Below are 26,748 nucleotides of genomic sequence, written 5' to 3' on the forward strand. Positions count from 1 at the left end.
TTTGAAGTTCAATGTCTTGAGTTCTTCAATCAAGTGTTACTTCATCATTATTCTTCACATATCAAAGACAAGAAGATCTTCCTCTTTATTCAAGAGTTATTCTTGCTTTTTAGCAGTTTTTACAAGTGTCTTATAAATAGACATGAGGTCTTTAGGTCATCTTTATCAGAATAATAGTATACCTTAGAATATGTTCTTGTAATTTCAAATTGTACAAATGAAATGACGACATGAATGTAAATTCATTTGTGCCAATTCAAATGAAATGAGGGGTGCCAAACGTAACACTTACTTTTATTTTCATAATTTGACAAGCCTATTTTAAGATAATCGTTTGCGAATGTGTAGTAAATATTTTATAAATTTTTTTAAAGCAATTTAACAGAAACTCTATCGATGAGGCCCAACACTGGTCGATGACTTTGGCATTACGGACCCTAGATCTCCTTTACTGCAGACAAAACATAGCACTCCTTTACTGGCACGCCTCACATGGGTAGGCCCAATAATATGAGCTTGTGTTTATGTTTTGTTGCTTTGTTTTAGATTATTTTTATTTTTATTTTGCTTTACAGTTCATGATGTTTTAACACTATATTGTTACTTTTAGTTTTTGTTTAAATAATATATGAAGAATAAATCCGAGATACATGAACATTTGTTCTTTCCACTTCTAAAATTTTATTATATCCTTTTTGTAATAATTTTTGTTTATATATTTATTTTCCCATAAATACATTAATGTTATTATGATATGCATATACACTTTTTTGGGAAAAGTCCAACGATCTATTTGTAATCCTCAATGGTAGTAAGAGGAATCCTAAAAGTGACAAAACACAAAAGCGAGCCAAAGTTGCACCGCCGCCTCGCCCCTCCCTCACTGGAGTTGAACAAAGTTTGTTGCAGCAGAACTTGTTGCGATAAACAGATAAGAAGTCATCGTGCTAAGAACCCAAAGAGCCGGCGCACGAGGGCATCAACTGCCACGAAAGAAGAGAATCGTAGATCAGAAGGAACACCAATCAAATCTAGCGAGATCCACCACGAACATACCTCCACATGTCCACCAATTACGCTAGCCACACCGCTGGGATGGGAGCTAGATGGGGAGGACTTTATTCTATCTTCAAGGAGGCGCCACTGTCACACCTTCTTGAGTAGGACATAAACCCTAACAAAACTAATCTTCAAGTGGGTAGAAGCTTGATATATACTAGTACACTTGTTTGGGATGAACAATTTTTCATTACAATGAACATCTGTTTGAGATATACGGACATTTTACTTTCACATACAAGGACATTTTTAATGCATGGGCATTAATTTATGCTTGGCTATATGTGAGCATTATCATTTTTCCAAGGCACATATATTTGTTTTCACATGATATTTAAAATACCACATGATTTTTAAATTATTTTGTTCCTTATTTTTATATATGTGAACATTTATTTTTGCAACACCTGAACGATGTGGTTTTTTATTACATCATTATGTAAAACAAATATGTTTTGGGGTGTAAAGAGAATAAGAACCAAATTTAAATGGGCCACAACAAGTGTTGGCCACTGTGTGACATGTAGAAGATGTTAGTGTTCAAAATTTTGAATTGGAAAGTGATCTCTGACCACGTGCCTGTGAAGAATGAGCCGGCGACTCATATGCATTGGCCTCCTTTCTTCAGCCAAGAAAACCGCGTAGAAGCATCTCATGTCGATTTTATATGCTCTCCCTACACATATATCCCAAAATTAACAAATAGTATAAGGGATCTTTTGTTGTGTTATTAAGATAAGCTGAAAACAAATAGTATAAGCCTTCGAAGAAGTCTTGAATGAGAAGATGCAACATTATATGTAGATGTATAAGAAGCAGCGCGCTCCAGGTGTTTGAGACGGTGTGCACCTTAGTTAAGGTCAATGCTTTGACACTAGTAGAAAATCTCTCATGCGTACCGGTTCCAGAGGGGTATTCGTACCGGTTTTGCAACCGGTACAAATTATTCGGCACTAAAGCCCCCCCCCCCTTTCGTACCGGTTGCTTACGAACCGGTATAAAACGGGCCTCCACGTGGGCCACCAGGAGAGCTCAGGGCTAAGGATCTTTGGTACCGGTTGGTAATACGAACCGGTACCAAAGGTTCCCCCCGCGGCAGGGAATTTGCCCAAATCTCTGCCGCGGCAGAGAATTGGTTTTTTAGGGTTTTTGGAGGGGTTTAGGGATATCGGTTTGTTTCATATCGCGTCGATGCACCAGAAACGCGTTTGGGTTTAGGTAGTACATGAAAATCAAGATGATGCATAGCAAGTTGGTGCATATAATATAACACACATGTTATTGCATAAGATCGCAAATTAAGTAGCACTATGCATGAAGATCGATCTTCATGCATAGTGGTACTCTCCGAGACGTACTCTATATATGTCTATTACATGTAGCATAGTGGTACTCTTCGAGTCAACTATATATGTAACATGTACATCTTCATTCATAGTGGAACTCTGCGAGTGGTGGTATGACGTCCCGAAGGAAAAATCCCGCCAATTCCTCGCCTATTGCTATGAAGCGGTCATCGATTGAGAGCTTGTTCCGCTTTCTTGCCAACTATAAAAGAATAAGATACAAATGAATACATGAAACAACTATTACTGAAACTCAGCACAACTTATGATAACAAAACAAATTTGTGAAGATTGTTTTTGTACCTCTTTATTTCTTTCATTATTCGTTCTCTCGTTGATAATTCTGCGGATGTACTCGCAAACGAAGAATCCACAGAGATCGGTTCCCGGAGGTTGTTGCGGGCATTTCTTTACAAGAATATAATTCAATCAAACAATAGTCAAGTATGATAATTAAAAGGTGTGTGGACCTAGGTAGTACTACTTACTTTCGCACGCCATCGCAGCTTCAGTGTCCATTCACGGGACGTATCTTCCTTGATGAAAGTTTGCCATACGCTGCTCGACAAAAGAAAATGCATAAAAGAGTCATCAATTAGTTCAAAGCAGGAAATTAACGAAACAAACCGATAAGAATTAAAATTACCTTCTGACCATTAAAAAACAAGACAAGTATAGATCCTTATTTTTGCTTAGTGAGTCCAAGACTTCAACTTCTCCGATTTCCAAATTGATGACGAGAAGAATAAAGTGAAACCTACGCACGTTTCAATATGTAGTGTCATATACATAAGTCATTAGTTAAAATTTTGACATACGGTGAGCAAAATATAATGTGTTATAAGACAGTAAGACTCACTCGAAGTTGTAAGGCCAAAGTATTAGCTTTTTGTCACGTTGTCGCTTCAAAAACCTTAGCAAAGTCTGCGGTGTATCCTTGTTATAGAGGGGATTCTCTATGGTTTTGACATGCATTGTGTTCGGGTCAATGAACCCAATGTCACGTGATATCGTCCCTTTTGCATTCGAGCATCTTCGATCTGCATAATATAGCGCACAAAAGATTATAATCTGCGGACAATGAACGACTTCTCAAATTAAATAAATAAATCACTTACGGACAATAGCAACCGATGATTGATTTGTCGAGGGCCCGGAGATTGTATAACCGAAAGAGTTCGGCGAAGTCAACGTTCACACAGTACTCTCGGAAGTAGTGCTCTTCCCTAACTCGCACCATGATAGTCTCGATCCCTTCCTTTGAGGCCTTAAGGTACCACGAATGCAAGTTACGCATACTTGTTGGTACCTTCCCGACATTCTCGACCAAATCTTTCCCTTGAACAACCTGATATGCTCGGTCAGCTAAGGCGTAATCAGTTCCGTCTGGTCGAGAACTTTGAACGGTCTTCCCGTCAAACACCTTGAGAGGGTCGACCGATTGAACGGGTTGTTGTCCGAGCTGGTAGACTTGGTGTATCCCTTTTATCTCCCGATACCCGATTGAACGGGTTTTGTCGCTCGATCATCTTGTCATACGACCTTTCAATAGAACGCACATAGTCGGATGGCGGCGATGGTACAGGGTCATATAGATTGTCAACGGTACGCACAACTTTCTCCCGATCTAGTGTCTTCTCGAAAGGTATCTCTCGGCACTTTCGGTGCAAAAAATTTCTTCACCTCGGCCTGAACGGCCTCCGCGTTTTCCTCCGGAGTTTTTTCCCAAGGTAACTTCTCAGTAGGCGGCCGTTGTTTCTCCTTTCTAGCTTTCTTCCTAGGCGGCGTACCGTTCCGCTTAACGGACGCTGTCTTACGCGGAGGATCTCGAGATGGTGGACTCACGCTGGGGTCCCTCTCAGGTAGGTGTGGACTTGGCTGCTCACCAGGACTGCCACCAGGAGGAGTCGATGGCATTTGCTGCTCATGTGTAGGATTCGGTGGCCTTTGCAAAAGGACGACGTACTTCTTCGGCCATAGGGCGAAACCGTGCTTGACATCGGCCAGTGTCCTCTCATCTTCACCTCTAGGAATATCAAGCTCCACTTTTTCAAAACCCGAAACAACTTCATCCACCCCGACACGAACACAACCAGGTGGAATGGGCATATGATGGTGCATTGCTCCATCTTCACTTGGGTACACATAGCCGACCGCCACCTTAACGGACGCGGTCCCGATTAACATATGTAGCTCGCAATCTGTCTTCTCCGTGACATAATCCACGGGGTAGCTTCCTCCACATCCGTCAAGATGCGAGGAACCGACACTCGCTTCTTCGCTGAGATGGGGCGGCATCGGCTTGTGGATCCTGTAGAAACAGCGGCTGATCGGGTGCCCTCTGATTTCTCTCAAGAGCCTCCACCCTAGATAACAACTCCGTTACAATGTCGGCGTCCTTCTTCTTCTTTCGCGAACGGCTTCTATAAGTGTCGCGCCGTCCGACCACGCTTCCTTCATGGTGAGACCTGGGCGAGCTCGTACCCGTCCAACATGTTCAGGGTTCCCCAGAGCGAGTGTCAGCTCGTCATTCTCTCGATCGGGAATGTACTCTCCCTTCTGACCTTGTCAATTGCATCTACAAGCTTCGGTACAATTGCCTCAATTTTTTCCTTCCATTTTCCCTTCGCAACGATCAACCCTGTCTTTGGGTCCAACCCTGCCCCATGAGCGAACAACCATAACTTGGACCGTTCGGGCCGGTCCCATGTACGTGGAGTGATTCCATGATCCATCGGTTTATTCTCAAACGCTGTCCACTTCGGAATGGCACTCTTGTAGCCACCGACCCCAAATGATGCGGAAGTTTCTTCTTTGCAGCATTTTCGGTATTTTTCTTCGATCGGGACACAAAAGTAGACGATTGCTTATACTCCTTAAATGCGGCCCGGTGATCTTTTATCTTCACTAGATTATCATCGAATACTTGGATCTTCATTCTTATATTTGTCCCATAAATTTTTCTTGAAGGTCCGGAATTGTATGGCCATCTTCTTCCATGTCCATTCCTTGACTTTATTCTTCGGCCTTCCGTCATGTCTTCCGGTAGGCTGAACTTTGTCATGAGCGTGTCCCAAAGAAATTTTTTCATCGCGTCGTTGACATAACTAGCACCACTCTCCGGGTTCTTCGGCTTATGCCACTCTTGAATGCTGATCGGTACATGGTCCCTAACAATAACTCCGGATTGACTTGTAAATTTGCGGCAAAACTTCTTGGGCTCCACTGGTTCACCATTATCCTTGAATGCCGTGAGGGCTAACCTGCCCTCGCACTTTAGCACCCGCGTCGGGCCTCGTTTTGATCTAACGGACTTGCTCGATGATCCGAGAAGGCTAAAAGAAAAAATTATTCGTTAATAAGTGCAATACAAATAAATGAATGCATCTAGGGATGAACATATAGACTAATTGATACATAGATATACACCTCGCCGGAGTTTGTGATGGACACTTCGTTGTCTCTTCTAACTTGTTCGGACTCAAGTCCCTCGCCAAAATCATTCGGAAAGTCTTGGTAATCGTTGTCTTCTCCATCGTCGGGTTCCGGACCACGGGCACTCTCATAGATCAATTGCTGCACCGCTTCTTCCCCCTCCTCATCTCGGACGAAGGTGCCGTCCTCCATACCTCAATGTCACTACAAAATTAAGAAAGCAATTGTATTTCATTCATCATGTAATGATCATATAACAGTTGCTAGATGGATAACAATTGAAATGAAGAAAGCAAAAAACCCTAACCCTAATACTTGGTGCTCCTATTTCTTGACCCTAACTCTATGTCGCGGCGGCACCACCACGGACTCGGCGCCGCTATGGACCCTAACCCTAACACTCGGCGCTATTCTCTTCTCGCTCTTCTCTCTTTTCTCGACCCTAACCCTAACACTTGGAGCTCCTCCTCTCGCGAGCTCACGAGACGGCGACAACAACGGAGAAAAAAAGAGAGAATGACCTAGTAAATCAGTATTCCCCTCCCTCTGTCTCTCACGCCGACGACGTGCGCGCCACGCACGAGAACGGCGGCAAAGACCCCGCTCGGCCCTACACGGCGACGCCGAAGAGCATGCTGGTATGTCGACACGTAGCTACGGGCACCAAACTACGCCTCCTCGCAATGCGGTGGCGCTCGCGGCCGCGACCACTACAACCCCGGTGAGACATCCGGCGGTTGGGCGACGCGCCTAGCCCGAAAACCGTCCGCGGCGGCGGCACCGATTAGCGCCCATCGAAGCCCTCAACGGCGGCGGCGCTTCACCAGCCCGGCGCTGCTCCACGCAGCGGACGACCCCACGGCCCCAGCGTGGCGGCCGGCGCGTTCACGGCGGCTGCCGCGGCCGGCGCCGCCGGCTCGCCGCTGGCGGCGGCGGCCGCTGCCGCTGCTGTCTGCTGCCGGCCGGCGGCTGCCGCTGCTCGCCTCGGCCGGCGCCTACCCTCCGCACGACAGCGCGGCATTTCGTCGAACACGACGCGGGCGTGCGTGAGGGGAGGCCGGCAGCGAGCTCACCGCGGCGGTCGCGCGCGCGCGGGCTCCTCCCGGCGAAGCGCGCGGCGGCTAGGGAGAGGTGAGGGAGGCGAGGTGAGGGAGGCGAGGCGAGGGAGGTCCTCACCTCGGTTGCCGGCGCGGGGAGAGGGTGGAGCGGCGGGCGTCGACGCGGCGACGACGGCGACCCGGCCTGCTGCGCTGCGCCCGACGGTTGCGGGCTACGGCGACGGCGTCGGCGCGTGGAGCTTCGGGCGATGGCGACGGCGGCGGCGCGTGGAGCTGCGGGCTACGGCGGCGGCGCGTGGAGCTGCGGGCTACGGCGACGGCGGCGGCGCGTGGAGCTGCGGGCTACGGCGACGGCGGCGGCGCGTGGAGCTGCGGGCTACGGCGGCGGTGTACTGTGCTGTTTTTTTGGCCAAGTTTGGCCACGCCTAAGTGTTATACAGAGGAGAACCCTTTGGTACCGGTTGGTAGCACCAACCGGTACGAAAGACCTTTCGTACCGGTTGGTGGTACCAACCGGTACCAAAGGTTTTTTTGTTTTTCTTTTCTCTGTTTCTTTTGTTTTTCTTTTTCTTTTCTTTTTCTTTCTGTTTCTTTTCTTTGTTTCTGTTTCTTTTCTTTTTATTTTCTGTTTCTTTTCTTTTGCTTTTCTATTTCTTTTTTCTATTGCTTCTCTTTTTTTTCTGTTTCTTTTCTATTCCTGTTTCTTTTTCTTTATTTTCTATTTATTTTTTCTATTTATTTTTTCTATTACTTTTCTTTTTCCTTTCTTTTCTATTTATTTTTTCTATTGCTTTTGTTTTTCTTTTCTATTTCTTTTCTATTTCTTTTCTCTATTCTATTTCTTTTCTTTACTCTCGCCACGACGCCGTCCGCACGGAAACTTTCCCGTCCCGGCGTCGCGCGGAAACTTTCCGGCCACGACGCCGCGCGGGAAAAGAAAGGGCGGGAATGAAATTTTATTACGATTGAACTCGAATTAAAAGTACATAGCTTAACTGAAAATTAAAGATACATGACCAAATTCTACTGGAGTCATTCAGTCATACTCGTTCCTAGCCCTGTAGTAGTCGCCACTGTAGTCGTCGTAGTCGCCGTCATCATCGTCGCTGGCATCGGGGTCGCGGTACTCGAACGTCGGCGGGTGAGCACGCGTGGGCTGGGACTGAGGGTAGCGCAGGCGGGGGGAATATCGTCAAACTTATTATAATCTTCTGACATGTCTGTCTTGTCCTCTACTCCCACGATGTTTCTTTTTCCTGAAAGAACTATGTGCCGCTTTGGCTCATCGTATGATGTGTCCTCTTGCCTTTCTTTTCTTTTTTTCGGTTTGCTAGACATATCCTTCACATAAAAAACCTGAGCCACTTCACTCGGCTAGGACGAATGGTTCGGTGTCGTACCCAAGATTCTTGAAATCCACTTGTAGTCATTCCGTACTGCGGGTCTACACTGTACCCCGTCTTTCAGGTTGAACCATTTACACCGGAACAAAGGGACCTTGAAATTAGGTCCATAGTCAAGTTCCCATATCTCCTCTATGTACCCATAATATGTGACCTTGTTCCCATTGCCATCTTTCGCATCAAAGCGGACACCACTGTTTTGGTTGGTGCTCTTTTTGTCTTGGGCGAAAGTGTAAAATGTGTTCCCATTAATCTCGTACCCTTGAAAAGTCGATATAGTAGAAGATGGTTGCTTGGCCAACAAGTATAGCTGCTCGTCATCGGTGACATTCATGAGACGTGTTTGCAACCAACCGCCGAAAGTCTTCATGTGTTCTCCATCAATCCAATCTTCACGTTGCTCCGGGTATTTAGAGCGTAAGATCTCCTTGTGTTCCTCTTTGTACGGAGCCACCAAGATGGAATTAAGTAGAACTGTGTAGTGTGCTTGAGTGAAAGAATGTCCGTCCATACACGTTGCTGATTTCTTTCCTAGCGTGCCTTTTCCACGCAGTCTCCCCTCATAGCGCGATTCGGGAACACCGATCGGCTTAAGGTCGGAATAAAGTCAACACAAAACTCAATGACCTCCTTCTGTTCCATAGCCCTTGGAGATGCTTCCTTCCGGCCTAGCACGGTTATGAACGTACTTCTTTAAGACTCCCATGAATCTCTCAAAGGGGAACATGTTGTGTAGAAATACAGGACCGAGAACGCCAATCTCTTCGACCGGGTGAACTAGGAGATGTGTCATAATATTGAAGAAGGATGGTGGGAACACCAACTCGAAGCCGACTAGACATTGGACCACATCCTTACGTAAATTTTGTAGAGTAAGTGGATTGATCACCTTCCGAGAAATTGCATTGAGGAACGCACATAGCTTCACAATGGGTACTCGAACATTTTCCGGCGAAGCCCCCTCAATGCAACCGGAAGTAATTGTGTCATAATCACGTGGCGGTCATGAGACTTTAGGTTTTGAAACTTTTTCTCCGACATGTTTATTATTCCCTTTATATTCGACGAGAAGCCGGACGGGACCTTGATGCTACTCAGGACTTCAAAAAGATCTCCTTCTCCTCTTTGGTAAGAGCATAGCCGGCGAGGACCTTGATACTTCTCTCGGATTCAGGTTGTTTCCTTCGTGGATACTTTGCTGGTCCTGCCGTGCATCCGGTGTATCTTTTGTCTTCCCATACACGCCCAAGAAGTTTAGCAGGTTCACGCAAAGATTTTTCGTCACGTGCATCACGTCGATTGCAGAGTGAACCTCTAAGAATTTCCGAGTAGGGTAGCTCCCAAAATATCGACTTCTTCTTCCACATGGGTACGTGTCCGTCAACATCATGCGGAACGGATTGTCCGCCGGGACCCTTTCCAAAGATCACTTCTAAATCCTTGACCATATCATATATAACTTCCCCATTAGGGCGGGTAGGCTTGGTTCGGTTATCTGCCTCACCTCCGAAATGCTTTCCTCTCTTTCTTACGTGATGTTGTTTTGGAAGAAATCGACAATGCCCCAGGTACACATTCTTGTTTCCCAAATATTTACTATCAGTCTCACCTAAACAATGTGTGCATGCATTGTATCCCTTGTTTGACTGCCCTGAAATGTTACCAAGAGCAGGCCAATCATTGATGGTTACAAATAACAACGCTCGTAGGTTAAATTCCTTTTGTTCGTGCTCATCCCACACAGGTACACCTTCGTCACGCCACAACTCTAAAAGTTCTTCAACCAATGGCCTCGTGTACACATCAATGTCGTTGCCGGGTTGCTTCGGGCCCTGGATGAGCACCGGCATCATAATGAACTTCCGCTTCATGCACAACCAAGGAGGAAGGTTATAGATACATAGAGTCACCGGCCAGGTGCTATGACTGGAGCTCTGCTCCCGAAAGGATTAAAGCCATCCGTACTTAGACCAAATCTTAAGTTCCTTGCGTCATCTGAAAATGACTTGAACTCTCTCGTCGATTTTTCTCCACTCGCGACCCGTCGGCGGGGTGTCTCAAGCATCACATCTTTCTTACGGTCCTCTTTGTGCCATCGCAACAACTTGGCATGCTCTTTGTTCCGGAACAAACGTTTCAACCGTGGTATTATAGGAGCATACCACATCACCTTCGCAGGAACCCTCTTCTCGGGGGTGGACTCACCCTCAACATCGCCGGGGTCATCTCGCCCGATCTTATACCTCAATGCACTACATACCGGGCATACATTCAAATTCTCGTACTCCCCGCGGTAGAGGATGCGATCATTGATGCATGCATGTATCTTCTCGCACCTCTAATCCTAGAGGGCAGACAACCTTCTTTGCTTCATACGTGCTAGAGGGCAACACGTTCTCCCCTGGAAGCATCTTCTTTATTATTTTCAGCAACTTTTCAAATCCCTTGTCGAAGTACCATTCTCTGCCTTCCACTGCAACAATTCCAGCGTGGTACCCAGCTTTTTCTGACCATTTTCGCAATTTGGGTACAACAGTTTGTTGTGATCCTCTAACATTTTCTCCAACTTCAACCTCTCCTTTTCATTTCCGCAGTTCATCTTCGCATCAAGAATGGCCCGACCCAAATCGTCATCCGGGTCATCAAAAATCGGCTCATCGAAAATGAGCTCTTCTTCAGCTTCGTCTTCCCCATTCTACTACCACCGTCTTCGGTGAATAAGGGATAGTTGTCACTATCCTCTTCTTCTTCGTTGTCTTCCAATATAACCCCTCTTTCTCCGTGCTTGGTCCAACAATTATAGCTGGGCATGAAACCATTCTCCAGCAGGTGGACGTGAAGGGTCTTCGAGGTAGAGTAATCCTTCATATTCTTACAGGAACTACATGGACAATACATGAAACCATTCGATCGCATGTTTGCCTCAGCCACGTTGAGAAAATAATGCATGCCGTAATGAACTCGGGATGGCACCGGTCACCGTACATCCATTGTCGACTCATCTCGCATTTTATATGTATATCAAAAATCATTAAGTACACAACATCATGGATATATGAGTGACCAACTTAATTAATATTCAAGTTCATCACATAAAGCTAAGTTTTTTTTATAAAAAGAAGAGGCTCACCGAGGTTGTACGGTGCCGGCTAGGGGACGACGCTAGCGATCGACGGCGGTGAGGACGGGGATGATACTAATTAAAACCTACAAAATATACCATAATTTCAGCTCAAATTGATTATAAAAAAAGTAAAATCCCTAACTTAGTCATTTCATCAAACACCTTGCTAGCACTAGAAAAATAGTACGAGTTAAACTACCAAAGAAATGAGCTAAACTAGGAACGCCGGAAGAAAGGATGATATTGCTAACCCTTGGATAGATGGAGGTCGTTAATCTTGTTATAATGGTGGAGAAAAATAAAGATTATTGGAGTGTGAGAGGTGGAGAAAAATTTAGAGTGTGAGGAAGAAGAGAAAAATGAGAGCCACATCAGGGGGCTCGGGCGATCTGGGCGATTTGATATGGCTGGGTACCCTTTGGTACCGGTTCGTGTTACGAACCGGTACCAAAGGTCCAGCCCGGGCCCCACCACGCGTCTGAATTTTGGCCGAAGACCTTTCGTACCGGTTCCTAACACGAACCGGTACGAAAGCCCCTCCCAAACCGGTACCAAAGCTCCTCGCCCACCTGAGTCCTCAAACCGGTACAAATGGCCCCATTGGTACCGGTTCGACCGGTTCGTAAGGGAACCGGTACCAATGGCTTAGATGGATGAGAGGTTTTCTACTAGTGTGACCACTTATGTTGCGAGGGCTGCGCTGCTAGTGGTGAGAGTTCGTGTGTGTGTTTGTGGAGTTTATCTTTCTTAGATACAAGCCGGGTCTAATGGCTCTTGTATACGGCACAAATAATGTACCATGAGTTGTCGTGTGTGGTCTTTTTCCGGTTTCTCTGAATTAAGCGTGCAATGTATTTTTGGGTCCAATTTTGCTTATCAACAGGATTATTTTTCTTCTTCTATAACGCAAAGGCAAAGCTCCTACCGTTCACCATTAAAAGGAAATGAAATATTCCTGAAGACATTTTTCTCTCGAACTGTTCATATGCATGAAAGAGTGACTCCATTTATGCAAAGTAGAGCACTAGATCGAACTTGATCTGACAGATTAGTCAGGGAGTAGTAACATGAAAACAATCTGCTACCGCACCGCTCTGCACGTGTTGAATTTTAGCAGCTAGGAAGCACCCAAAACGCTTTATCCGATTTGGGAGCTTCGTCAAGCTTCACCGACTCCATGCTCCCATCCTTGACATCGAAAACCAGCAACTTCCTCGCCACGGGATACGCGACGTACACGCAGTCCCCTCGCAGCCCAGCCTCCCCTCCCGACTCGCACGAGGCGCCGAAGTTGAACAGCGACAGCACGAACGCGCGGCCGCCGAGATCGCCCGCCCTGCGCCACCGCGAGCTCTCGAAATCCATCACGTGAACGCTCGAGCCCGTGACCGTGTACACGTCGGCCACGTCGAACAGGAGGCTAACCTTGTAGAGCTCCCCCTGGGATTCCACCAGGAAAACCTTCGCCAGCGTGACGCTTTCGTCGGACCCGGCGGCGACCGACCCGAACGCCGGGCCGGCGTCGCGGTCGGAGGAGGAGAAGTCGATGACGCCCATCTCGTCCATGGGGTTGAAGTAGAACTTGCCGCGGCACGCCGCGATCGGGGTGATCACGGTCTTCTCCAGCAGCGTCGAGTCCTCCGGGTCGTACGGCTGCGACCCGATGTCGTACTCGTGCTCGTGCCACTCGGTCCGGCCGTCGTCGTCCCCGATGCGGTGGTACAGGATGAAGGGATCGTCGAGCTCGACGAGGAGCACGACGCAGCTGGGGTCGGTGGGGTCGTCGGAGAGCAGGCAGTGGTAGTCCACGAGCAGGTCCTCGTCGCCCTCTAGGTCTAGCGGCGGCAGGTCGATCTTGCGGAGGCTCTGCGGGCTGTAGAGGAAGGTGGACATGGTGGTCGGGTCGTGGGCGAGCACGTAGCCGCGCGCCGTGGGCAGGATGGTCTTGTTGGCCAGCACCTCGTCGACGTCGGCGATGTCGGCACCACCGACGTCAATGGCCTTCTTCTCCGGCACGCTGAAGAGGACCGTCGACCGGTCCGCGGCCCGGTGGAAGGCGAGGCATGGCAGCACGAGACTCGACGAGATCGATGCCATGGTGGTGCCGAGATTTTCTTGCTAGGGTCGGCGGTGCTCAGGTGGATCGCTTAAATACACGAGAACAGGCCGTGCACGAATCGTGATCGGGTTCTCGAGGCCCAAGTTGTTTTCCGATGGGGTGGGCTGGGGCTTTGGGCCTACGGCCTTCTATCTTTTAAGGCAGACCGGGATATCGAGTCGAACGCAGCTTGAAGCGCTCATTTTTAGTCCCACATCGCTAGTCCTCAGAGAAGCGGCAGCCAGCGAGGTGTATAAGAGAGCACCCAGGGTCGACTTGGAGAAGCACGCAGCTGCGTGGTGAGCACAAAGCGAACTATTCTTTCGCCTTTTACTAAAGAATACCGTGTGCACGCCACATTAAGCAGCATACGCTAATTTTTGAAGGGTCCTTCCTCTCTTGAGGAAGGTCCCACAATTCAAACTTGGAAAATATTTTTGAATAGAATAGAATGCAGTATGTTCAAACTCGAAGTATCTTTTTATACTTAACGGTCTTAGCTTGTTGATGATGATTTAAAATGTTGCAATCTGCTGTTGGTAATATCAGCACCCTATAATGTTTTCTGCTTTCGGTAATTTATCTTTTCAAGTTTATGCATTCTTCCGTTATGATACTGTACTCTGTCTTATTCGGCAAATTAAATCAAATCAGAGGAACGCATGACATGAACCACGTCTCCCCTTTTTACTCCAACGAATTTGCTTGCAGGACACCTCATTACAACGCCATTGTATATTACTTCAAATGTATAAGGTATGCATTTTCAGAAAAACGTAACGCTGCATCAAGATATGTGCATTTGTTAGATAAACCTAAAACATCGTAGGGATCATCTTCTTATGCTTAACAAAGCCATTCTAACTTTGCTGATGATTTTTTTGTTTGTACTTAGGTCCTCATGCTACAACATGTTGTCAGTAATTTATTTCTGCTTTCAGTTCCTCAGCACCATATCATATTTTCTGCTTTTGTTTTCTTCGGTAATTTATCTTGTCTTGTTTATGCATACTTCCTTTATGATACTGTATTGTCTTATTCGATAAATTAAATCAGAGGAACACATGATATGAACCACGTCTCCCCCTTTTTACTCCCACAAATTTGCTGGCAGACCTCATTACAATGCCAGTAACCTACTACAAACTTAAACTTAAACCCCACAACCAACTTTCCAGGATTAGGAGGAACAACAAATCAAACCAAAGAATTCATGACCACAGCAGGAACGGGCTGCTCAGCTCAGTGTCAGGCATTAGCTAGCTTCACCGGACATGATCTCGAGCTCGGCCCACCATAGCGGCGACACCTTCGGAGTCGCTCCCTCGGGCCCCAACGACGTGATCTCCTTCATCCTGGCTGCCACTTGCGCCATCTCCGGTCTCTTACTCGGGTCTGGATCAATGCACGACCTCGCAACATCGCACAGCGCGGCAGCAGCTTCTTCAGGGAAGGCACCCAGGCTCGAGTCGATCAGCTCTGCAAGGGGCATCTTGCCTTCGAAGTACAGAGATGCCCACTTTTCAAGCGGCAAGTCTTGCTCAGGGAACTGGGCTCTCCCGGTCAATGTCTCCAGCAGTATGATGCCATACTGGTGCACGATGCTATCTGTGTCTAACATGGTGCAATCATCGGTGACAGAATCGGATCCCTTACGACCGTTCCAGAAATCAAGATCCGAAACCTTCGCGGCATAATCATCGGTGAGGTAGATTGTTTTTGAGCTGAAGTTCCTTGGCACGGCAGGTGGATTCAGCTTATGCATGTGCTCTAGACAGTAGGCTATCCCCATAGATATCCGAAGTCGGGCCATCCAATCCAAGTTCTCGGCTTCTCTAACTGCAACATAAGCAAAGGCATTGTCAAATACTGTTGATTAGCCAGCTGTGGCTTCCTGCACATGCTAAATTTGAAGTTCTGGAACTCGACAAAATTTGAAGTGTCCACAGATTATAGGAAGAAACATTCTACATAGAAAAATACAGTCAGAACAGACATACCATGGAGATGCTCAAAAAGAGTCCCATTTGGAGCATATTCAAACACCATCGCTCTGGTGAAAGGATTTTCTTCTTCACAGTAGCCAAGCAGATTCATGAAATTCTTGTGGCCCACTTTGGATAAACTTGAGATCTGAAACCATAGCGATGTCAGTCAATGATTCGCAAAAACAAAAGTGCATTAGGAACAGCTTATGTGTGCATAGGGAGGTTATTGGCAGGTTACCTTTTTCCTGTACTGGGATTCACATTCTTTTGACCAATCCTTTGCAGATGCTATTGAACTTGACACAACTGCTATTTCAACTCCGCTGGATAAAGTTCCCTTATACAACATGCAGCTAGCCGTAGAACCAATTATATTGCTGAAATCCTCACAGGCTGCTTCCAGCTCTGATCTTTTCAACGATGGTACACCTGGAAACATGATTGGCCATGTTGTAAGGTGCAACCGAAGTACTAGCCATATGATACTATATACACGAATAGAAAGAAGAATACCTGTCACAAATGCTCGTTGCAGCTGCCCACTTAACCCTGTCACCCAAGGCTTTACAGTACCCACTTTTTTCGCCCGGCAGTATACAACAGATGCTACTGCCATTACAAGGAAAACTGAACTCCCTGCTATGACCATACCGTAGCCTCTCCAGGAATGCTTATTCGAAGCGTGAACCGGAGCATCAACTTGAGGATCATGATTTGGCTGTGGCGCGGAAGGCAAAGGCCTGACCAAATGTGGAGAAGGGGATGGCGACGGCGAGGCTTTAGGCGGTGCGCTGAATGGCGAGGGTGATGGAGCAGGCGACGGTGTTGGTGCGTGTGATCGTCTGTGACGCCTGTGCCTCTTGTGATCAGGAGCTCGAGACGGAGACAGGAGCTGTGGAGGAATTTGGTTTCCACCGCCTATCTGTAGCAGTCTTCTCGAATGTGAAATTCTGATGTTTCTAGGACATGATGCAAAAATAAATAATTGTTAGAATATCTGTAGCAGTCTTCTCGAATGTGAAATTCTGATGTTTCTAGGACATGATGCAAAAATAAATAAATGTTAGAATATCTGGTGCATCTTCTCTTCACTCTGAACATACTTTACGGACTTACGGTTCAGTAAGAAACACTTGATCAAAAATCAAAATATCACTAGTGATAACATTCCTGGACTTATGCAATGTCGTGACGTGTGTGTTGAGGGTTTGTAGGAGTAGCGTGTCGGGGGCATTGTCATGTTACATGTCGTGTCGGGCTTTTGCTTGTTTGCCTCTGATAAACAAGTGTGTTACGGTTTTTGCCCAGGTGCCAATTAACTGCGCAGTCTCTTCTTGTTAAAAAAAAAAATTTCAGATATGCATATGCCTATCTCGAGCCGTATGGTATCAAATAAAAGCGGTGTTACTGCAGGTTTAATTATTTCCGATATTTGGCCTGATTAATACCATAAGAAACGTGATTCAGACTTGCGCCACCTTTTCCCCTCTTTCTTCCTCCAAAGAAAAAAAAAAGTGCCACCTACCGGCTGATGAACTTGGGAAGTTGAGATCATTTCATAGTTTCTAATATCCAATCAATTCAAAGTTATGCAGCGCAGACATCCCAAACCATGGAGAAATAGTATTAAAGCCTGTTGAATTCCATGTCTGATAAAGGTAGTAGAAAATCATGGAGGGGTTGCTGCATAATCTGTTACTCACCTAAGATCGACGGGAGCATCCCTGCTCGAGCTCAATTCCTCAGCACCAACTGCCCCAAAACTTCCAGTCGCTGCAGAAACCAAGAGGACGACCCAAATCAGTTCACCAACAACACAACAGGAAGCAGAAAAGGAATCCGAGAAGACGAACCTGCACTGCCGCGGACGAACAGACAAGAGACAGAAACCAGAAGCAGCAGCACGAGAAGCCTCTGAAGCAACAACGAAGGCGGCTCCTCCATCAGTCGGCAGAGTTCGCCAGCTCGAGGGAAGCAATGGCAGCAAGACGGTGGAGGGAGAAGGTAGGGGGGACCAAATGGGGAGAAAGGGAGGAATCAAGCAGCTGGGTCTGGTTTGGTGGCAAGGCGAATGGTGGGAGATCTGGGAAACGCGTGAACGGTGGAGAAAAAGGTTGGACACGGCCAAAAGGGGAAACATGGACGAAGGCGACGCCGCAACTTGGCGACAAGTTTTTTAATTGTTTCCTTTTCCTTTTCTTTTCTTGCTGGTAGTTTTAAACGCGTTTAATCGTTTCCTTATTTAGTAGATTACAAATATCGCACTGCGCAGGTGTCTGAATCTCGAGCACAATTTGCACCGACGTCGGATAATTGCATTGCGTACCGTGTGGCGCAGGGAACACCGGCAAAACTCACGAGTGGCAGCAGTTGAAGACTGCTAGTAGTAGGATAACTAGCTTTGATCTTTCATGTTTATTTATTTATTTATTACCAAGCTACAGAAATGTACTAGTACTGTGAGTTCTGCAAATGTTTGAAAATTACGCGGAAATTCGACTTGTGCTTCTTACACAGATATGGACAGGAAGACCAAGCACAACGGTTCGGTGATGAAGCATACTACTATAATCTTGTTTAACGGGAGGGCACTCCTCCCCAACGGTTGACCGTGACTAGCAACCGCATTTCTTTATACGCAATTAACTCACACGATTCGCATCACATGCTGCATTGATCATTGGTTTGGACGTGACCCTTCTTATCAACTGCCCTGACACTGAATAATATTCATTCAAGCAATGGTAACACCAACTAACCTATCCGTGACCGATTCCAGTTCTACGTCGACCGTTGAGGGAGGCGAAAGCAAGTGGATTCACTTTATCTGACCGAGTAGGATAACATGCTTGTCTTGTTTCGTCGTTGACACAATCTTTCAGCTAAGAAAGGGGGATGCATTCGTACTAAAAAAGAATAACAGTACTAGGTGACTTGTACTCCATGATTCTGTTGTCTAGCATTGGCAAGTTAGCTGAACTCAAAATCCACTTCCTCATTCCGCCTAACCTAGGAACAGAAATGCAAAGCCTAACACCTTGTCTAGCTCTAAATGCAAAACTACACACTACAGTACTTGAGTTAGGGCATCTCCAGCGGCGCGACGCATTTTGGATGCTCGCGAGCGTCTGTTTGTGTCGCCCCGCGGACGCCAAAATGACCGCGAGGGGCGAAATATCCGTTTGCGTCGGGGCTACATCCAGCGGTCCGACGCATTTTGGACATGCAGCTGTTTTTTTTTTTGTGCTACTTCTTTTCAATTTAGTTGAATGATCAAGTTTTAAACGCGAAAAAGATGTACTCATGATGTCATGTTGGTCCAATCGAATAGATTATAGCCTAAACAATTAACCGGATACGTCAATCGACTAGATTCAAACATATTTAACATACAAAGAAGAAGAAATTTAAAAACATATAAACTAAAACTATTTTTTGGCCTTCTTGTTCGAAGGCCTCGCGTCGTCGTCGTCGTGGAAACTCCTCCGCCTCTTGCTTGTCACCTCGTCGTCGGAACTGGAGGACGATGCGCCCGTCGAGGACTTGAAACTGGAAGAAATGGCGTCTTCGTCGTCGTCGTCGGTGAACGGACGACGACGCGCCGCCCGCGCCAGCGCCTCGGACTTCTTCCTTGCCGCCGCCTTGTCGTCCGCCGCCTCCTGCGCCTCCAATCGGGCGAACTTGCTCGTCGGAGTCCTCCTCCTCCCGGCCCTCCTCCTCGTCGTCGGCGTCGGCGGCGGCACCGCCTCCGTCCTCCTCCCGGCCTTCGCCGCCATTCGTCGCCTCCGTCCTCCTCGTCCTCACTCGGTGTGGAGGTAGGGTAGGCTGGGCGTGGAGCCCGGATCGCTGGGCGTCGCCGGCGATTCCCACCAATGCAGGAATCCGGGCGACTTGCCCTCGCTCTCCGAGTCGGACGGCAGCGTGTAGTCGCTCATGATGTGCCGGTGTTGGAGAAGAAGAAGAAGAAGAGGAAGAAGAAGGAGACAGTTGAACTTGAATTACCGTAGACGCGGGGGTTATAATGTGCGCGGATTAACGGCGGCGCGTAAAACGAAGAGGCCGGCGGTTGCTCTTCCGCAGCGGTTCGGCGCTCCATTGCGGCGATTGGTCGCCGCGGTTGCCACACCGGCGCGCGTTGTGAATTCGAGGCCGATCGAAGTTGTGCCGCTGCCATGAGGGCCCGTGGGGACGCGAGCGGACGCTCCGTGCGACCGCCGAGCGTCCGCGCGTCTCCGCGGACGGTCCGGTCACTTTGCGTCGCCCCGCTGGAACAGGCCCCAAACGGTCGCTCAGCGTCCGTTTGCGTCGCGCCGCCGGAGATGCCCTTATGTGTGACACATGGATATATACAATGATGCATCTGCAAATAATATGCACGAAGAAAACATGACGGAGAATATCAAGTTTCGGCCACAAGCCTGAGGTTGCTTAAGGTGAAATATGATAATGTGTGCAGAAAAAGGTAGATACCACCAAAATTTGGTAACCTGTCAATTAACCGTAACCAGTATGTATGTCGTTCACCCAACTATAAACTGTAACCACCGAGCAGTAACTGCAGGACCAGTACAACCAAAGAATAGTTTAAGAGAGCAGGATAGAGCTATCAGAGCGGCCAACTACACCAGTGATCTAGCGAGCTAACAGAATTTCGGAGAGTAGGCCTAAAGATGCAGCACAGTTCATCTGAGGGACAGACTACCGAAAGTAAACTGACACGAGAGGAATATCAACGTCGTTCTCATCCTCATCCTCGCAGGCCACGCCAATGTCCAAGTGCCTCCTGTACTCAGGGATGTCCACCTTGGCAACTTCTTTGGCAACGTCGGCAACCTTCTTGGTCAATCTATCCTTGTGCCTTGGGAACATGTTGTTGTACAACAGTGACGCGCCGCAGGAGATGCTGTAGGCGGTAAGGCCCTTGTCAGCGAACCATTGCAGGAGTTCAGCAACAGTGAGATCGCCCTTGATGGACCATCGGTCCCACACAGTCCAGCTCATGTCTTTGTGCTTTATAACCTTGGGTGGAACTGGTTCAGCCATTGAGAACAGTGGCAGTGCTAGGTTTGCAAATGTATTGCGGTAGTCTTCAACAGGGTGCCCGCCAGCAATGACCTTGTACAGCTCAAGGCACACAAGTCCTGTGGCCATGGCAGTTGAGGTTGCAATAGCTGGAATGATTCTCCCTGCAATGAACTTAGCCTTCAACTTGTCAACCTCTGGAATACTGTAGTTCCTTGCACGCATATTTGCTAATCCAGCTATTAAATCCATGTGGAAGTTAGTGTCATCGTCCTGTAAAAGCAAAGTAAAATCTGTGAACAGCTATTTCATGTAAAAGTTGAAGGATTACAGACAGCTGAAGTAACAACATACAGCAGGAGCTGTACAGGTTTCAATGTTGTCGTGTTTAAAGAGACGGGATTTTCCACCAGGATACAGCATAAGGGCATAGATGACATAGTTCCATAGTCATCACAAATAAGAAAATAATGATTTGCATAGTCTGCGCTAACTACACAAGTGGAAGCATCATGCTTAAGAACTGAGAAGAGTAAACAACATAAAACAGAAAGCTCATGGAAAGGATCTTCCAGGAATAAGGAATCCCTGTGAAAGCCCAGTTTATCTCAAGGTACAGAAGGTGAAACAATATCTAACCGTATAATATTTTCAAGCTTTATGCAAGGCAATAAAAATATTAGATATTTCATCAGGCCTGAAACATACAGCAGGAGCTGTACGGGTTTCAAAGTTGTCATGTTCAAAGAGGCAGACAGTATTTTCCACCAGGTTACAGCATAAGCACATAGATGCCATAGATAGTTGCATAGTAATCCAAGACGAACAAAATACTCCAATGTGCCATTTGGAAGTAGAATAAGCTACAAGTTGGCAGATAAAAAGAAATCATGATTTACAAGAATTGTACGAACTATGTAAGTGGAAGACAGACATTACATGCCTAGGAGTAGAGAAGAGTTATTATGCTGATAACAAATACTTGTGAACACTTTTTTAACGAAATTTGAAATAATTACCTTCTCAAATTGGATAGGTTTCATTTGGAATCCTGGAGGTAGCCTCTTGGCATATTCTTGCAATTTAGCCAGAAGATCATCAATAACAGCAACATCATCAACTGAAGTGCTGGAAAGATTGGATGCTTTCTCATCAGTAACAATATTAACCCCTTTCTTTGGCTCGAATGTAGGAACTGCAATCTTCTTTACAACATCAGCCAGCTTAGCAGTGTTCTTTGCCCATTCAGGCATAGCAACCCCATTTGACTCCGCTCTCAATATCGAAGCAGACATGATGAAGTTAAGGTGAGATGGATCAGCAGCTGAAAAATGCAGCGCACGAGGGAAGCGCTTGGGGGCAGACCAGAATGGGGCACCCATACTAGTGGCAGCATCTTCAGGAAAAGTGAATGTGAGCTGCTTCACACGGTTTGAGAAATAGTCCTCAAATCTGGAAACAAATGAAAAAGGGGACTTTAACTTGAGCCAAAAACTGAAGCACAGAAATGAGCTACACATCTCCAATGGAAAAGAGAAATATAAGAGAACGGTACTTCATATGCCTCGTACATAGCAAGGTTATGGAATCTCAAGTTCTCAACAGTGCTGTCTACACATGTTACACGCTTGGACGTTAATATAAAAGTGAAAACTGCCAAATCTGGTACTCCCTCCGATCCATATTACTTGATGCTAAAATGGATGTATCTAAAACTAAAATGTGTCTAGATACATCTATATTAACATCGAAGAATATGAATCGAAAGAAGTAATACATGCCTGGTGGATTCAACTAATCTTTGTGATTAGGAAGATGTAGAATTATCTAGGAAAATAACTTAAATTTAAAATCCAGTGGAGGACCAAGCAAAATATGTAACAAAATTCATACAAGAGAGAATGCAACTAACATAAGCAGCAGAGAGAACGTACTTCAGTCGGGCCCAGCTTATGCAATCATCAAATGTATTACACCGCTCCTTGTCAAGACATTCAGAGACACGCTCAAGCAATTCTCTTGCTTGAGCATCACCTGCCTTCCTCATGGCCGCAGCATATTGAGCAGGGTTAGACAGAAAAGAGTTTACTTCATTTGGTGTTTTCTCAAGTAAACCCTCAAACTCTGAACGAGCCCATGTCAAGCAATGATCAATGTTGTGTGGAAAAGAATGGACTGTGCACATAGGTGCCTGCTTCTCAGGAGGATCTCTTGAAGCCCCATAATTTTCAGTAAGGTGAGGAATCACCATTTGAGTATTGCACTTCGCACCCAATGTACCTGACTCCAATAGTGGCTTCTGGAAGTACAGGCACCTCATGTCCATATACATCCTGGCATTGACATTATCAAGTGCATTGACGACTACATCTAGGCCCTCCCAAAATGTGTCATGGAAAACATTCTCAGTATCTGGACAAGCACGGTTCTGAAGAGCATCAATGTGAAGGCTGGGGTTGATAGCACTAGCGGCTGTAGCAGCTACAGTAGACTTTGCCTGTCCAATGTTCCAGTCACGAAATAAGAATTGGCGGCTTAAGTTACTTTTCTCAATGATATCATCATCTGTTATAGTTAACTTTCCTTTGCTGCTACAAGACACTCCCATTAATGCTAGGTTTTTCAGGAATTCACATCCAAGAGCGCCAGACCCCACAACAAAAGTATTAGCCTCCTCCATTTTCTTCTGAAGCTTGGAACCAAATATAGAGACCTGGGCATCATAGCGGCTGTTTGATGGCTTCAAGTCTTGGGGATCCAATGGATATGTTGGCAGGGATTCAACAGAGTCAAAGTAGAAGAACTGCATGAATTGGAGCTTTATCAGACAAGGATGATGTGTGACAATAATAAGAACAAAGAAGACAGGAGGATCACAACACAAACCTGATAGAGCGGATGGAACTTCCCTGAACACGCCTTCACAACTTCTTGACCAACAATACCACCAAACATCGCAGCCATAGGGTTCAAAACAGCTCGAGAACCACTTGCAAACTGTCGGAATAGTTTCTCATCAATAGTGTCCAGCTTGCGATCAACTGAGGCTTCATTAATAGCAGCAGCAGTCTTTAGGAAACTTTGAGCATCCTCCTCACAACCAGCAGCAGGGTAGCGTCCATAGTCTTTCCTAAACTTATCCAGAGCTTCAAATGCCAGGTGAAGCACAGGGGGGCGATCAAACTTTGAAAAGTCACTCAGAAGAAACTCTCCAGGATCTCTCATGGCATCTCTTAGTGCCTTGAAGCATAACACCTTTGGTTCCTTCACCTGTGTAACAATTCCACCTTTTACGTAAATGCCAAAGCTACTTGTGTCCTCCTCGATGCTAAATGAGAATGGCCTGGCATTCTTAACCTTCCTTGGTTTTCCATCATTCAGTTCCGCCATACCATGGACCTCAGAGAAAACAACAAGATCACCATCTTGGAACTCAAGCCGTTCATCATCAACACAGGATACCAGTGCAGGATTATCATTGCTGATGGATGCAATTATACCAGTATGTGGATCTTCGCCATCAACATCAAGAACAGTAAAGTTTGGTCCAAAGTCACAAAATATACTACCAAAAAGGCCACACACTTCAGATTTGATAAAGGAAATAGGAGGCTGGTGATTGTGACAATAGTCATTGAATTCATAAGCCTTGTCTAAACCTATATCAGTGAAAACAACAGCCTGCCATGAAAATAAGCTGTGAGTTATACAGTCATATCAATGTATGAAGTCATAAAGTGGTGCTTTCAGCACGCAACAGATAAGGTCAGTATTCAGCGACAAAAAGTTTGCAAGTGGAGAACATTGGATTTTGACAGTAAGGACTGGAGACAAACCTGGAACTTGGACAGATGCTCGGTTGTTAGTTCCTCTGTCAGAGCTGAGATAAGAACAGCATTGTTCAGCTCTTGCAGCTTAGCTACACAAGCAGCGGCCCTGTTCTTCCCGATATCGTCCTCAGACAGAAAGAAATTGCCAGACAAGTCCCACATCTCCACATTCTTTACATCATGTATAGTGACAGACTTGACTCCAGCAAGGGCAAGATTCTTCGCTGCAAAGAAATGTCAGCATACATGTTTAATATGATTCGATGAACATAACACATGAGAGCTCTGTCATATTAGTTACCTAACGTGTTAAACCTACTAACTAGCATAAACATAGAAAACTTAGGTACAAACAGCACAAGCATTCATCCCCCATCCCCTTGTTTCATTCCCACTGGTACTGAAATGAGCATCCAGAAATTTTCAGTTTAGCTGTTATGGACCATTACATTCCCAACAGGAGTGATTAAAAAATTCCAGAAAATTCAGATTAATATGCCTCATGTTAGTTACCTAACATGCTAAACCTACTAACTAGCATAAACATAGAAAACTTAGGTACAAACAGCACGAGCATTCATCCCCCATCCCCAGGTTTCACTCCCACTGGTAATGAAACGAGCATCCAGTAATTTTCAGTTTAGCTGTTATAAACCATTACACTCCCAGCAGGAGTCATTAAAAACTTCCAGAAAATTCAGATTAATATCCCTACCGGGGTTGGGGCATATCATCAGCTACACAGCAGACAAAACACAATCAGCTATACAGCAGACAAAAACACACCCCATATAGCAGTCAATCTACATGGAATGGAGTCAGTCTACACTTAATTAGACACAAACAGCACAAGCATTGATCCCCCATCCCCAGGTTTCATCCCCATTGGTAACAAAACGAGCATCCAGCAACATCCAGTTGAGCTGTTATGGACCATTACATCCCCAACACGAGCGTAAAACCTTTCAGAAATTTCAGATCAATATATCTACCAGAGTTGGGGCAATATCACACTACAGCGGACAAAAACACAACCCCCATGGACCAGTCAATCTACATCCAATAGACAATGGTGCAGAAATTAATATCAGTAATTCTAGCAGAGTTGGGGTAATAATTTCCAGGACAATTTCGCATCTACACGACATGTCATTGCGCCGAAATAAAAACGGAGTACATGGAAGGGTTCGACAAACCGATTTCAGCGCCGAGCCCGTTGAGCCCGGAGACGAGGACGTCGGAGGCGAAGAGCCGGCGCATGGTCTCCCTGCCGTACACCGCGAGCTGCCTGCTGTGGAGGTCCTCGTCGATCTCCTGCGGCGGCGGCGGCGCGGCCCCGTTCCGGTCCGCCCTCTCCGGTTCCCCGAGCTTGGGCCTCTTGGCGTCCCCGGCGCCGTCGACCTCGGGCTCCGCCGCATCGGAGGGCCTCTTGGAGGGGAGCATGGAGCGCAGACCCCTGCGCAGCAGCCGCCGTAAGCACCTCATGTCGAAAACCCCAATCCGGAACAGCACGCCACCCCACGCCGCGCGACGTAAATACCAATCGGCGGAGTGGGGTGGGAGGAATCGGATGCGACGCTTACCTGCAGGGGCGGGGGCGGCGAGCTCGCCGGCGGCGGGAGGGAAGGGATCGGCGGAGGCGGCTAGGTTTGGGGCGAGAGCTTGGGGAAGTATTGATTCCTGGTGTGAGCGGCGGGGAGGCGGCGGTGGTGTGTTTGGACTGGGGTGGAATGGAAGCTGACGGGGAGGTTTTATACGGGAGACGCCGCGGAAACTGGTGTGGATGGATGGCTGGGTACGAATTTAGGGCACATTTCTAAGCGAGGTCCATTCATTTCAAATGGGCACCGAATTCGAATATCAGCTGTACTCGTTCTGTTTTGTTTCAAAATAATTGAAGTTTTAAACGTGTCCTAAGTTGAGTTACTTTAAAATTTAGAAATATTGTAAAAAAATATCAGCATCTAGACTAAAACACCAAATTAGTTTGATTACATTTATTATATAATGAATTTCCGTACTGTATAAATTTTGCGCTGTAGGTATCGACAGATTTTCCTATAACTTCGGTCAAAGTTAGAGAAGTTTGAGTTAGGATAAAACCTAGAACATCACTTGTTTTTTTGCAAAGGGGGTACTACCTGATGTGAGCACACCTGATACTGTATATCAGGTACCCGATATTAACTTACCTGATGTGATCCATCAAAATTCATACGTACGCACTCCAAGAAAAGAAGCGGAAGGAACTAATCAAGAGAAGCTGAAAGAAGGGTACGTGAGCCAAGAGAAGATATACAAAGGCGGCGGCTACAACTCATCTAGGGTTTCGTACTCCTCACTGACGATGCTGCCGGTTCGCTCCATCTCCGGTGACTTTAGGGC

The 26,748-nt window shown here is 46.5% G+C and overlaps 2 protein-coding genes and 1 non-coding gene across 3 annotated transcripts; 1 reads left to right on the forward strand and 2 right to left on the reverse strand.

Moving 5' to 3' along the window:
- The first annotated feature begins 13,813 nt into the window (after positions 1-13,813).
- On the forward strand, positions 13,814-13,933 carry LOC124679848. The gene has a single exon (XR_006995277.1). It is a non-coding gene; the product is annotated as a U5 spliceosomal RNA (small nuclear RNA).
- Positions 13,934-14,520: 587 nt separating this feature from the next.
- LOC124675260 (protein MALE DISCOVERER 2-like) lies at positions 14,521-17,575 on the reverse strand. Its single transcript, XM_047211328.1, has 6 exons — positions 17,365-17,575; positions 17,215-17,284; positions 16,025-16,470; positions 15,750-15,940; positions 15,524-15,656; positions 14,521-15,362 (listed from the first exon to the last, which is right to left on the reverse strand). Exons 1-6 carry the CDS (start codon positions 17,453-17,455, stop codon positions 14,779-14,781), a joined length of 1,515 nt encoding a protein of 504 aa, XP_047067284.1. The 5' UTR covers positions 17,456-17,575; the 3' UTR covers positions 14,521-14,778.
- Positions 17,576-19,945: 2,370 nt separating this feature from the next.
- On the reverse strand, positions 19,946-25,806 carry LOC124670578 (ubiquitin-activating enzyme E1 3). The gene is made up of 6 exons (XM_047207067.1): positions 25,560-25,806; positions 24,370-24,587; positions 23,420-24,214; positions 22,468-23,336; positions 21,553-21,985; positions 19,946-20,806 (listed from the first exon to the last, which is right to left on the reverse strand). The coding sequence occupies exons 1-6, from the start codon at positions 25,804-25,806 to the stop codon at positions 20,210-20,212; spliced, it is 3,159 nt and encodes a 1,052-aa protein (XP_047063023.1). The 3' UTR covers positions 19,946-20,209.
- Between the last annotated feature and the right edge of the window lie 942 nt (positions 25,807-26,748).

This window comes from Lolium rigidum, chromosome 7, assembly GCF_022539505.1.
Source record: "Lolium rigidum isolate FL_2022 chromosome 7, APGP_CSIRO_Lrig_0.1, whole genome shotgun sequence".
NCBI lineage: Eukaryota > Viridiplantae > Streptophyta > Magnoliopsida > Poales > Poaceae > Lolium > Lolium rigidum.

What these genes read in the sequence shown, in the direction of transcription:
- LOC124675260 (XM_047211328.1), bottom strand. Translation starts at nt 17,455, where the DNA reads ATGGAGGAGCCGCCTTCGTTGTTGCTTCAGAGGCTTCTCGTGCTGCTG. An exon ending in GTTCGTCCGCGGCAGTGCAG is followed by an intron (nt 17,285 to 17,364) that starts GTTCGTCTTCTC and finishes TGGTTTCTGCAG; the next exon opens with CGACTGGAAGTTTTGGGGCA. An exon ending in AATCCCAGTACAGGAAAAAG is followed by an intron (nt 15,657 to 15,749) that starts GTAACCTGCCAA and finishes CTATGGTTTCAG; the next exon opens with ATCTCAAGTTTATCCAAAGT.
- LOC124670578 (XM_047207067.1), bottom strand. Translation starts at nt 25,806, where the DNA reads ATGCTCCCCTCCAAGAGGCCCTCCGATGCGGCGGAGCCCGAGGTCGAC. An exon ending in CGGGCTCGGCGCTGAAATCG is followed by an intron (nt 24,588 to 25,559) that starts GTTTGTCGAACC and finishes ATTTCTTTGCAG; the next exon opens with CGAAGAATCTTGCCCTTGCT. An exon ending in AGCATCTGTCCAAGTTCCAG is followed by an intron (nt 24,215 to 24,369) that starts GTTTGTCTCCAG and finishes TTTTCATGGCAG; the next exon opens with GCTGTTGTTTTCACTGATAT.